Source organism: Arvicola amphibius, chromosome 2 (assembly GCF_903992535.2).
Source record: "Arvicola amphibius chromosome 2, mArvAmp1.2, whole genome shotgun sequence".
Lineage (NCBI taxonomy): Eukaryota > Metazoa > Chordata > Mammalia > Rodentia > Cricetidae > Arvicola > Arvicola amphibius.
This window is the reverse complement of record NC_052048.2, coordinates 113,253,474-113,266,996: the sequence shown is the minus strand read 5'-3', so window position 1 is coordinate 113,266,996 and position 13,523 is coordinate 113,253,474. Positions and strand designations below refer to the sequence as shown.

The 13,523-nt window shown below is 45.4% G+C and overlaps 1 protein-coding gene across 2 annotated transcripts in view; it reads left to right on the top strand.

The window, feature by feature from the left end:
- Positions 1–1,190: 1,190 nt before the first annotated feature.
- Ppp1r21 (protein phosphatase 1 regulatory subunit 21) overlaps positions 1,191–13,523 on the top strand; it is a 64,834-nt gene continuing 52,501 nt past the window's right edge. The window contains exons 1-2 of one of the 2 annotated variants that reach the window (XM_038320208.1): positions 1,241–1,342; positions 4,744–4,980. Coding sequence is in view for 1 of the 2 variants with exons in the window: in XM_038320207.1 (XP_038176135.1) it covers positions 1,286–1,342 (57 nt within the window). In the remaining variant the exon portion in view is untranslated. Of the gene's footprint in view, positions 1,343–4,743; positions 4,981–13,523 lie in introns of both variants that reach the window. The other variant, XM_038320207.1, reaches the window with a different exon arrangement.

The window sequence follows — 13,523 nt, the reverse complement described above, 5'->3', positions numbered from 1 at the left end:
GCGTGTGCTCCCACTACCTGGCTTCTACTTCATATTTTTAAAATATACTTGTATGGTATTGTAATTTACATTTTCCTGAGTTTCTCTGTGTAGCCCAGGCTGGCCTGGGAACTTGCTAGCTCTACCAGCCTTTACCTTCTAAGTACTGGGATTAAAGGCTTACATAGCAGCAGCCAGCACAACTTGCTACATTTAATATGGTGTTTTAACATGTTGATGTTTATATGTATGTAGATATGTACAAATGTAGTTCATTAGTTTCAAGTGCCATATTATACTCAACAAACATTGCTTTTATTAATTCATATTATTCTATCAAGAAATACTTGAATGCTACACTTAAATTAATCCCTAACAGAATTGTAAAGACTATTTTAAATTAAGGAAAGGAGGCAGTTTTCCATTATAAGGTATCTCAAGCTATCTAATTTCAGTTGTTTTTCTTTTTAAACCATTAACGTTCTTCACATCTCAATGCGTGGCAGAAATTCTCAGAAATTTCCTAACGGTCTTTTGGCCATTGAAAATGGTTCAGAGGCATGAAAAGGGGTCAGGAGTGGGCACGTGGCATGTGAGTAGAGAACGGACACAATTCTCATTGTCAAAACACCCGAGGCAATGACGGTTTTCTGATCCAGGGAGGGGAGAAGGGCAAGCGTTATAAATCTGTGGTAGGTTTGACAGTTTACAGTGCAGAGCAAGTCTTTTAAATCCAGATAACGAATGAGAGACAGCAGAATACAGGTTTCCAGGCTCCTCTTCAAAGATGCAACCAGCTGACGCCAGGCAGTTGCTATGGGAACCACGGGACAGGGTGGCCAATTCTCGTTGCTCTTAGAACGCTTCTCCTTCCGGTTCTCCGTTCCTCACACTCCTTGTCTCCCTCCGTGGTGTTCCGTGCATTCCGTAGGCTCCACATTCTTTCCTCTTGAGTCAGCCTCGCCCCGAGCCGGGTCGCCATCTTAACGCCCGGCCCAAGATGGCGCCTCGGGCCACAGGCCGAGCACAGGCACAGACCAGGAACGTCGGCCGGGCCGCACACGCGTGAACTCGAGCACGGGAGGGCGGGGCAGTGATGTCAAGACGTCGCCCCGCCCCCGTGGTCGCCCCGCCCCCGGGTCCGCCCCGCCTTCCTCCCGCCCCGAAACCCGGAAGTGGAGGAGGAGGCGCGGCGGCGGAGCCGCAGAAGCTGGCAGAGCCCTGCCCTGGAGCGAGTGCGGGGTTGGGGGCGGGGGGCGGGGCTCAGCAGCCCGGGCGGCCCGGCCTGGACGGGGCGGGGGAGGCCATGGCCTCCGCAGAGTTGCAGGGGAAGTACCAGAAGCTGGCTCAGGAGTACTCGAAGGTACCCATCGTGGGTGGGGAGTCAGGGGTCCCTGGCCTGCGGCCTCGGCTCGCCTCGGCAGCGATTTGGGACGGTGGGGGATGCTGAGGGCTCCTCCTCTCCTCTCCTCCTCCTGCTTCCACCATTACGGTGCCTCCACCTGCCGCTCCAGGGAGCTAGGGCCGGGCGGTGTCTGGGTCCGTGTGCATCTCTGCGGAAAGGAGCTGGAGTTTGATTCTTCTTGCTGGACAAGCTGGCTTGGAAGTGGGATGACATAAATCCAGGGCTCAGCCTTTGGTGCTGGCGTGAGAGGAAAGGAGGCATATGAGACCACCCCCTTTGCTCACTGCTTCCTCAGTTTGCCCTGCCCAGTGATGGGGAAGAGCACCATTCTCCCTTCCCGAGGGGGATGGTTTAAGGATAAAAAGACTTATCTGCTTCCACACCAGTTTGGGAGGGTAATAGTGAGTATTATCCTTGTGAATTGCCTCACTGGGACTTGTGCTATAGAATACAGGTGTTGTCTCCGTTGATTTTGTGTGGTGGGGCCGTGTCCTTTTTTCTTGTATCTTCCTTACTGGAATGGGGCAGTTCACCCAGCGGGCTCTCCTTATAGAATTATGCAAAATCGGGACCTCGTTTTCTGTAGTGTCAGTCTTTCAAATGGTGAAACCTTTTTCTTGGACAAGGGTGGTGCAGTTTCTGCCTTAAGAATATTCTAATGAAGTTATTAAAGCAGAATCTCATGACTTGGGAAATGATTCAGTAGTCACATTCAATTTTCAGTTTTCTTGGCTTTCACAGAATTAATGAAAAGATTTAGCCCCTCTTATAATTTGAAGGAAACAAAAAACCCCTCAACACTTTATAATTTTATTAAACTTGTATTCGAGAAGGTAAAATGAAATATTTAAAGGAAAATGAAGCCTGCACCTAAACATGCACTCTTAGTCTTCAGCATCAGATGAGAGCCTTTGGTGAGGCTCTGCTCATCCTACTCATGCTCCCATAGGCTACCTCTGTGCATTGCCATCTGAAATCCCTTGGGAGTCTGTGGCCCCCTGTCAGAGACAGTGAGTTGTCTTTTGAGGAGGACTTCCTTGTTTGAAAGAGCCAGAAATTTGGAACAATTCCATATGATGAAGGAGGGTGGGTGGAGGACGGCAGTGCCCAAATTTGCCACTACTATTTTTGGTTGAAAATGTTTCATGCATATAAAGTAAGGGGGGTGACTTCCATCTCTGGAGGGTAAACAAGTTTGAAAGGCAGTTCCAAATGGCCTGTGTGTAGTTCCAGAAATGTACGGAGTAGTGGCTGCGCTGCTGAAAAAGGTATATTGCCTCCCGAAGTAATAAAAGATGTTGAAAGATTTTATTCTTTTGGGTATGCATGCATATAAACGTGTTCAACAAATTCATATTACGTGCACCTTGCACACAGGGTCAATTGAGTGCGCCAGAGTTCCAGCTGCAGAACTGTCTTTAATAGGCTCTTCAAGTGTGGGATATAATTATGATACAAAGTGACATTCAGTGGGGCACAGAGGAGAGGTCACTGGGCAAGGGTGGATGTTACTTAGACGAGGGAGTGGGGAAGGGTGTTGAGGAAAGTGGTAGCTTTCCAGTTAAGAGATTAGCTTGTGTTTGCTGTCGTGGAAGCCCCTTAAGATGCATGGTGGATGTGGTGAAGGGGAGGGGTGTGGATTTTGTTAAATATGATATGTGCAGTGGGAAAAGGTCAAAGAAACCTATTCATCCATCCAGCCATCCATCTATATTTATTCGTGTGTGTGTGTGTGTGTGTGTGTGTTTATGTGTTTATGTAGGGGACGTGTGTGTAGTGGTCAGGAGACAGCTTTTGGGAGTTCATTTTCTTTTCTAACATGTAGGTTCTAGGGATTGAATTTAGGTCATCAGGATTGTGACAAGTGCCATGAATGGTTAAGCCATCTTGCCATCTTCCAGATTTTTTTTTAAGGGAGTGGTATTATGTTTTGGAAGGAAGCTGGTAACTATGTGGTAGGTAGGTTGAACTAGAGATTCTGGTTGGACCACACTGGGAAGAAAGTGTAGGATTAAGTAACATTAGTAGCTAGAATGGAGAAGAGTTTTAGTTTAAAAATACTTTTAGCTTACTCTTTTTTGAAGGCTGGCCTTGTTCGTAGCACTGGATTTAGGAACGATATAAAGAGAGTGCAGACGCCATTCATCCTTGGGTCTTACTTCAGGACTCGGTGAGGGAAGACAGAGGTGGTCGAGAGCTGAGGTGAAGGATTGTCAAGGATCAATGGCTACTACCCGAGGTGGGAAGGTCAAGAGGGAACAAAGGGGTGTTTTAAAGATGTAGACTTTGGGATGCAGGGATAACATAGGGATATGTTAAAGTTGCATGTTTTATATGTCAGCTTGAGGTGATGTTGGGAATCATTGCTGACATTTTTTTTTTAAAATGGAGATGAACTTGCTAAAAAAACTAGTTGTTTTAAATATTCCCATAAAGGCTGGGTGGTGCTGGCACACGCCTTTAATCCCAGCACTCGGGAGGCAGAGCCAGCCTGGTCTACAAAGGAGTTCCAGGACAGCTAGGGCTGTTACACAGAGAAACCCTGTTTTGAAAAACAACAAAACAATAGAAAATAAATATTCCCATATAGATGAACTTGAAGAGTTAATCAGAGTGTGAGTGTGGGGAACACCTGTAGGAGTGATTCACCAGGAAGAGGAGCCACTAGGGAGGTCTGCTGAATTGGGGATCATCTCCCCTGTGGGGCCAGACCATTTCTCATTCTTCTGTTTGTGCTTTCATGGACATAACTGAACATAGAACCAAAGAGGCTGGGTGAGGTGGCTCAAACCTGAGGCGGGGGATTGCTGTGAGTTCTTTATGTAGACCAGCTTTGGCTACGAAGAGAATTCCAAGCTAGCCTGTGCTCTGAGACCCTGTCTCAAACACAGCACAGACACACACACACACACACACACACACACACACACACACACACACACAGAGAGAGAGAGAGAGAGAGAGAGAGAGAGAGAGAGAGAGAAGCAGATACTGGTCAAAGACATCATGTACTTTTAATTTTCATTATGTGTCAGTAATACAGTCTACATAATAATGTTTCTTGAAACTGGTGGAAGCTTGCTTTATGGCCTAAGAGGGAAGCTCACAGATTCAGACCCAAGATTCACTCATGTGTAGGATGCAAGTCCAGTTCCCAGCATCCTAATGGGGTGGCTTTTAACTGTCTGGAACTCCAGCTCACACTGTCAATTCTAGAGCAAAGTGATTTCTAGACTAGATCTCTACCTTGACGGCCTTGTCCTATGGAAGGGGTATGGTATCTGTTTACTGCCTTCCCTGGTGTTCCGATTATGCACTAATACTGTAATGTACTTGCATTGTTCTTCTGCCCTATTTAGGATGCTAAGGAAAAGATTTCCTGTTACCATGTAAAAGGAGAGAAGCAGGCAGGATTCCTGAACCAGGACATTTGCATTCCTCCTCATCGCCTTCCAAGCAGATCTCAGCCTGTGCTCAGAAAAAGGCCTTTCCTTACTCAATAGCATGGGCAGATATTTTCCCTTGAGAATTTTTTTCCCCAAGAATGACATTAGTTTTGGAATAGCATCGCAGCAAAACACATGCAGTAGTAAACTGTGAGTATTCAGAGATATGGGGTTAAAGTTCTCAATGACAAAAATACAGAGGATTACAGCAAATTGTTTTTTTAAAAGTACTTTTCATTCTTTGACGATTTCATATATGTATGCAGTGTATCTAGATCATATCAAGCCCGCCTCTTTCTTCCTCTCCCCCGATCCCCAACACATCCCCTTTGTACCTTCATGTCTTCTTTTGAGTTCTCACTGAGTCCAATTAGAGCAGCCTGCATGTACACGGTGCTGGACCATTCACTGGAGCCTGAGCCGCCTACCAGGATCCATTGCCCCAAAGAAAATGGACTCTTCCTTCCCCAACAGCCATCATTTGCCACTAGCTTCTCAGCTGGAATTGGGGCTTTGTGTGTCCCTCCTCTTAAGCTTTTTAAATAGCTATAAAAAGAGGCTGAGGATATAGTTAGATTGGAGCAATGATGTACTGGGAGCAGGTTGCTAAAACAAAGGCTTCCAGAAGGACCAGTGTAAATGGAGATTAAGGCCGCAGTGGTTTAGGCAGCTGAAGTCACTGGAGACTGACTTCGGTTCAGTAGTTTTGGAGAAGGAAAGGTCTGTCTCAGCGGGTTTCAGAGGGTTTTTGAAGTGAGCAGGTAAAAAATGCAAACTACTTCTTTGAGATGTGAGGGAAAGCTAATGAAGGCCCCAACTGCCACATTGTATATTAAAAATAAAAGACCAAAAGCTACTCACTGTTTCCTTTGCCACTTGTTGCTCTCCTTATTCTCTGGTATATCTCTGGAAAAATTAGGTGAAATGTGCTAGTCTGGCTCATTTGATTCCAGCTTGCTTTCCTTGAAAGAGCACTTTTGCCTGATACCATGGTATGTGTGTGAGCAAGTTTCAGGATTTTCCCAGTATTAACGCTCTCTTGGGCCAATAGTCTGCAGAATCTGATTCCCAGTTCCCCATCAGGAACACCGTTTGAGGATGAGCTGGAAATGCAGACTCCTGGGTCTGCACTAAAGGTGTGGAATCTGAAACCAACTAGTGGGACCTGGCATTGGGACAGACGCCTGGCAGTGGAGCTCAGCAATGGGACCTGGCAGTGCGACCTGGCAGTCTGTGTTGTGGCGAACCTTTGTGGTTTGAATATACAGTGTATTAGTAACCTCGTGTTGCCACAGCAGAGTTCCCCAGGCAGCAAGTGACTTGTATAAAGGCTTATTTAGCCTTGCTCTGCTTTGGAGGATCAGAGTGCAGAGGGAGCAGACGGAGTTGTGCGGGCTCAGTGTGAATACCTCCTGACTTCTCTAGCTTGTGGTGCATCCAGCAGCAGGGTAGTGAGAGGAGCAAGTACTTGATTACATTGCACAACCCAGGGCATGGTGAGGAAGAACACGGCTCTGCCTTTCTCTGAGACCTAGAGACCTGGGAACCTCCTGCCAGACCTGCTTCCTAATGTCCATAGCATCCCCCCACCAAAACAACAAAAAACTGGGCCTACCCTAGACATCAGCTTTTATGTGTGACCTTTATGGGACACTTAACCTCCAAACCTGAGCTTGTGATAAACTTTGGGTATCATCTTTCAAAGAATGTTATCAGTAGCATAGCTTTTGTTCTGATAAAGATTGTCTTTTTAAAGTCTCTTTGCAGTCTTAAGAACCAGTAGGGAAGCCAGACAGTCTTTATTTTCCTGTCAGTTTCTTTTGCAATTGATGTGCCTGCTTATGAAGATGGACGGCCTTTGGGAACCTTTGAGAGCTGTTTCCTAGTACAGAGCTACTTGGGAAAGGGCCCAGTTTGCTCTCTAGATGGTGGGGCTTGGTGGAACCTGAGGAATCACTAGCTCCAAGAGCTCCTTGGTCTAAATTGCATGAAAATTAAATACAGTTTTCATTAATCTGTTTTGTTTTGTTTTTAGGACATGGTTTCTCTGTAATAGCCTTGGCTGTCCTGGAACTCACTTTGTAGACCAGGCTGGCTTTGAACTGACAAGAGATTCACTTGCCTCTGCCTCTCGAGTGCCAGAACTAAAGGCGTGCACCCCCAATTCTTTAATCTTGATGTGTAGCTTCCAGTGGCCCAATTGGGACAGCTCTGTGTTTGGTGCTGTGGGAAGAACTTTGCATGAGAAGGGCAGTGCTCTTTTTCTTTGCTGTTCAGTAGGGCAGCCTTGTGTGGAAATTAATTTACGTTTATTTATTTGTTCTTTTGTGGGTGTGTGTATGTGTGTGCGTGTGCGCGTGTGCACAGGTCCACGTGCATGTGCCACAGCTAGAGGACAGTTTGTAGCTTTCAGTTCTTTCCTACCATACGGGTTCCTGAGATGGAGTTTAGCTGCTCTGTTTCGGTGGCAAGCGCCCTTACTGACTTAGTCTTTTCACTGGTCCCACGTCTGGAAGCTTAGCACTCAAAAACGAAGCTAACAAGACTAAGGAATTGAAATTTAGATTTCATTTCATCTTAAATAATTATAAACAAGCAGCACGTGGCTCATAGTTACCCTGTTGGACAGTGGTCATCGAAACCCTTGCTTTATACCTCACGTGTGTTTGAGTAAGTCAGCAGAAGACCCCCTTCCACCTCCCCAAACGACAAGTTCTGGCCAAGTAGGTCCAGGGTGAGGCCTGAAATTTGCTCCTAAGCTGCCGTAGTAGCTGTCCAAAGACCAAATGTTCTAGAAAGACAAGGTCTGGCATACCCTTCCCCTGCTGAGGGGCAGCTAACCTGCAAGTCTTGCTGGCAGGAATTTTGTCTTAGCCATTTTCTTTCATGAAGACAGGGTCAGAAGAAAGGGTTCCACCTGAAGGAAGCGTTTCCTTCGTCAGGAACAAAATAACCGCTGCTCCTAAATGACCCACAGTCTGTGCCTGCCCCCATTTTCTTCCTACCTGGGGTAGGGAGACTTAGTAAGTCACATACTGGCTTCAGTAGTCACACACTGTCCTTAGTAGTCACACACTGGCCTTAGTAGTCACATACTGGCTTTAGTAGTCACAAACTATCTTTAGTAGTCACAGACTATCTTTAGTAGTCACACACTGGCTTTAGTAGTCACACACTGGCTTCAGTAGTCACAGACTGCATGGGGTCGTGCTGAGGTGTAGGGTTGTCTTTTATGCACATTGTTTTGTAATGAAGAAAGGCTGTATATTTAAAGTTCATTTTATAGGGTTGTAAACCATTTATAAATGTCAGCATGTCTACTGCATGAAAGTAGCCACGTAAGCGCAGTTGTGACATAGACAGTGGTTGGGTTTATGTGAAAAAAGCCACGTGAATGACTTATTTCTTCTTCCCTGCCAAGTCTTCTAGTCCTTGTGGTTCCCTCTCTTCTTGGGCCTGTGATCTAAACAGAGATTATCAGAATGACATGAGGGGGTCATAACTGGCTTATCACTACCCTCTGGGTCTCTAGAGAAACATCTGTGCCATAGGCCTGGTTGGGGACTGAGGCTGGCTGGTAGAGTTAGGCCTTGGGCTCTGGACATGAAGCAGTGCCTTGGAACAGGACTGTCCGAGTGATGGCATCCTCTTACTGTCGTTACAGTTAACACCCTGTGTGCAGGGTTTTACTTGAATCATTAGCTGGATATTTATTGAGTTCTTTATCCACAGCATTGATCTTTTGTTGTGAGCAGGAATTATCCAGAAGTGTATACCGTGGTTTCTCCCATGAAGATGTTCAAATTGGTATGTTAGAGATGCAGACAGAAACATACATAAATTAGAAACTGTAAACTTTTCAAGTTTAAAAAGTAAAATTAAGACAAAACACAAACAAAGCCTGTCTTGTTACTAGTAGGTGCCCAAGGAACCGAGGAGCAAGTTCACCGTGGGCCACAGGAGGTGGCTAGGAAAGATAATGGCAGAAGTGGGGACAGACTGATAGGGCTTGAGGCGGAACACCAGTCAGGAGCTGGTGGGCAGCAAGAAGAGGTTTTTAAAGGACTAGGGGGGCACTGAGAGATACTGCTCCACGGATGGCACAGAAGAGCCGCTGCTGCTGGGAACCAGGCTGTGCTGTCTTCAGGGCTTTCCTGTGTGATGGAGACACCAGGGCACTTGCTGATTACATCAATGTGAGTCGGCTGCCATACCTGTCTCTTACAAGTGTTGGTGTCCGGATGGCAATCATGTAACCATCTAAAACAGAAGCAGGTGGTGAGTGGTGGGGAGGAGGGAGATGGATTCTGAAGGATCAGACTGGGTGGAGGTATCAGGGCTTACAAGCTGCTACAGGTTCATTGAGCAGCACCTGACCACAGTAATGCTGGTGTGCAGGAGAGCGTCCAGTGCCACCGAGTGTAGCGTCACTGGCCTTCCCTGGCTGTCTAGGTAAATATTGCTAATGGGAATATTGATATTAGTTTTGTAGAAGCCATACTCTGAGTTGTCAGTTTAGCAAGTAGTATTTTCCAAAGGAAAACCTAGGTCTTTTTGTTATTATAGTCAGTTAGATTGGATGCCACACAGTTACTTGAAAGTTCCCCCTTTAATAAATTGATTTATTGAGTTTGTTCCAAATAGTCTTCACTATATCTTAGAAATGAATGATAATAAGATTTTATTATAAAATTTTTCTGCCATTCTGATGGAGCAGAAAGTGATGAGTTCAGTAGGGGTGAAGCCCATTTGACTTTAGGCAGTCACTAGGAGTTTATAAATACCATACAGAAAAGATACGCTAAACCACAGTTAGAACGGGGGTCTGAAATGACACCTAAAGACTGAAGTGGGTGTGGTAATCTCAGTGCTTGGAGGTAGAGGTCAGAGGAGCAGGAGTTCAAGGTCATCTTCAGTCAGAAGCAAGTTCCATGCCAGCCTGGACTATATAGTACTCTCTATCTTCTGGCTGTGTGATTTGAAAGTTTTCATCCTCCTAGGCAGATAGCTCATTATCCTCAAGGGTGTTTATTGCTTAGAAATTAGAAAGCTACTTAATGGAAGTCAATATTGAAACAGTGCTTCCTTTTTGGACTTTTAGAGCAGAGGTTTCCAGACTTCCTGTGAAGAGCTGTCCAGTAGTAATCTAGTCTTGAGACGCTGACTTATGCTGCAGTTGTCCATGTCTGTCACTGCGTGTGGTGCGTAAACAAAGGAGTATGGCTGCATCCCAAGAAGACCTCAAATTAGGTAGCAGGCGTTTGGATCTCAGACTTTAGTTTGCCAAGCCCTTAAAAAAATTAGCTGGGCGGTGATGGTGCAGACAGGTGGGTCTCTGTGAGTTTGAAGCCAGCCTGATCTACAGAGCGAGTTCCAGGACAGCCAGAACTGTTACACAGGGCAACCCTGTCTCGGAAAACAACCAAACCAAACAAAAACAAAAAAAGAATTAGATTTTCATCTTTGTGGGTGTATGCTGTGTGTGTTTGGGTCCCCTTGAAGGCCAGAGAACATCATGCCCCTTGGGAACTGGAGTTGCAGGTAGTTATGACTTACCTGACATGGGTACCAAATTTGGGTCATTTGGAAGAACAGCCAGAGTTCCTGACTGCCGAGTCATCTCTCCAACATTTTAAAAATTACATGCTTATGCTTTTTAAAAGGTGAAAAAATACAATATTGCTAATTATCTTAAAATATGTTATCTTTCCTTTTAAATTATACATATTTTTAGAGCAACCTTTATATTCTCTGTATGTATTTGTTTGTTTGGTTTTTTGGTGTTTTTTGTTTGTTTTTTCAAGACAGGGTTTCTCTGTGTAGCTTTTTCTGTCCTGGAACTCGCTCTGTAGACCAGGCTGGCCTCGAACTCACAGAGATCAACCTGCCTCTGTCTCTAGAGTGCTGGGATTAAAGGCGTGCGCCACACTGCCCAGCCTCTGTATTTGTACACTTGTGTGAGTGGGTGCAGATGTGGAGGCTGGAAGAGGGCATCAGGTGTCCTACAGCACTCTTCACACTTGTCCCTTGGAGACAGTGTCTCCTGCTGAGCCTAAGACTTGCAAGTCCTCAGCTGACTAGAGACAAGCCATCCCCAGCCCTTCTGTTGCTGCCTTCCTCAGAATCAGGGATACGTTGTGTGGGATGCCTGGCGTGTTCTGTGCATGTTGGGATCTGAACGCTGGCTATAGGAATCACACAGCATTCTTTCAGTCCTAGCATTTTGTTTTTGAGACATGGTCTTACGCTATAGCTCATTTAGGCTGGCCTGGAACTCACTATTATACAACAGCTGGCCTCAAACTCAAGGCAATCTTCATGTCTCAGCCTCCTGAGTGTTGGAAATTCTGGTGTGGAAATAGTAAATTCTTTGCAAACTACAGCTGTATCTTGTATTTCCTTTTCTCTTTCATATTCTCTGAGCATAATGTCATAGATGGGCAACAAATAAACACACCTTAAAGAACAGTCCCTTTAGTCCGTTCTAATTGTGAGATCACCGCTCCCCACTGCGGGACACCGTGTGAGAAGGACCTTTCCTGTAGTTTCCTATCTGGTTGTTACAGTGTCCGAGGAAAGAAGGGGACTAGGCTGATGAGTTCTCCCATAATGCAGGTCAAGATCATGATGGAAGCTCAGCTGTGTAAGTGAAGACCCATTTATATTGCCTGTTAAATGGTGGGCCTGGGTTTAGAGACATTTCCTGCTGTAGCTACAAATGTGACTCTTCACTCCCTAAAGGGAGAAGCCAAAGATGAGTGTCTTTTCTTTCTAATTTTAAACTTCCTGCTTTGCTTTAAATCTCTCATGAGGGTTAGCATTCTAATATTCCCATTTTCTTGGCACAGGAAAGAGTCACTTCCATTCTCCTTTCTCAACAGACAGATTTGAGCTTGGCAAGGTTAGAATTTTAATCCGTTTTGTCTTGTTGACCGTGTCCTTTGCTTTACAGAAGCTTTTTGATTTCAGGAGGTCCCATTTATTAATTGTTTCTCTCAGTGTCTGTGCTGCTAGGGTTATATTTAGGAAGTGGTCTCCTGTGCCAGTGTATTCAAGTGTACTTCCCACTTTCTCTTCTTTGAGGTTCAGTGTGGCTGGCTTTATGTTGAGGTCTTTGATGCATTCAGATTGAGTTTTGTGCATGGTGATAGATATGGATCTATTTTCATTCTTGTACATGTTGATATCCAGTTATGCCAGCACCATTTGTTAAATATGCTTTTTTTTCCAGTTGATATTTTTTGCTTCTTTGTCAAAGATCAGGTGTTCGAAATTGTGTGAATTAATATCTGGGTCTTCTATTCAGTTCCATTGGTCCTTCTGTCTGTTTTTATGTCAATATCAGTCTGTTTTCAGTACTGTAGCTCTGTAGTAGAGTTTGAAGTCAGGGATTGTGATGCCTCCAGAAATTCTCTTATTGTTTTGGCTATCCTGGGTTTTTTGCTTTCCTTATGAAGTTGAGTACCGTTCTTTCGAGGTCTGTGAAGAATTTTGCTGGGATTTGAGGTGCCCTTGATCTTGTGATCCTCCATCCCCAGCCACCCAGGTTCTGGATCTGTGAGCCAGCTACCTGATGAAGTAGATAAAATTATCCCATTTCAGTTTCTCAGAGGACACAGTCATTTAGTATCTGTGTTGAGCTCCTGAACCTGTCAGCCACACTGGATTCAGGTTTACACTTTCCCATGCTGTGTCCTTGGCTGAGGATACTTCCTCTTACTGTGGGAGAGGGTTTCCCTCTAGATTAGCCAGTGGTGGTCACACCGCGATAGGCATAAGTAGTAACTTACCAACTGCTTTACTTTTCTTTGATATTTAATATTACAGAGCCAGCGAGAGTCCAGCCACAAAGAGGGAGGAGGGATTATATAAGCATGGATGGGGATCAGGATCATGAGGGCCAAACCCACAGAGACAACTGACCTGAACTTGAGGGAGCTCATGAACTCTAGACTGACAGAAAGGGAGCCTGCATGGGACCTACATAGGCCCTCTGCATGTTGGTGACAGCTGTGTAGCTTGTTCTGTTTGTGGGCCCCTAACAGTGGGACCAAGATCTGTCCCTGACACATGAGCTGGCTTTTGGGAACCTATTCCCTATGATGGGATGCCTTGCTCAGAAGTGATACAGGGGGAGGAGCTTGGTCCTGCCTCAGCTTGATATGCCATGCTTTGTTGACTCCCATGGGAGGCCTTACCCTTTCTGAGGAGTGGATGGTGGGGGGAGGGTAGAAAGGAGGTAGGGGGAGGGAACAGGAGGAGAGGAGGGAGGGGAAGCTATGGTTGGTATATAAAATAAATAAAAAATTAATAAAACAATAACAACAGAAAACAACAAACCATTAAGAGCCAATAAGATGGCCCAGCAAGTGATGGCAGGTGGTCTTGCTGACAAGCCCAACACGCACATACATGCATGCACACATATATATGCACATGCATACACATGTATATGTAGTGAGTAACTGTAATACAGTTACACATACATTTAAAAATGTAACTATGGGAAATAAGCCCAAGTTCTACCTCATTACCCAAGGAGAAGGCCCATCTTGGCAGCCCACCTTTCTCTCAAAAACTCTAAAGCAGTAGCTGCCATTATAACAGCAGAATCCAAACTGCTGGGCTCCTATCTCAGCAGTCCATCTTGCCTTTCTGTGACTGGGGTCCTTATCTGTGCTGTGGGGGCGAGG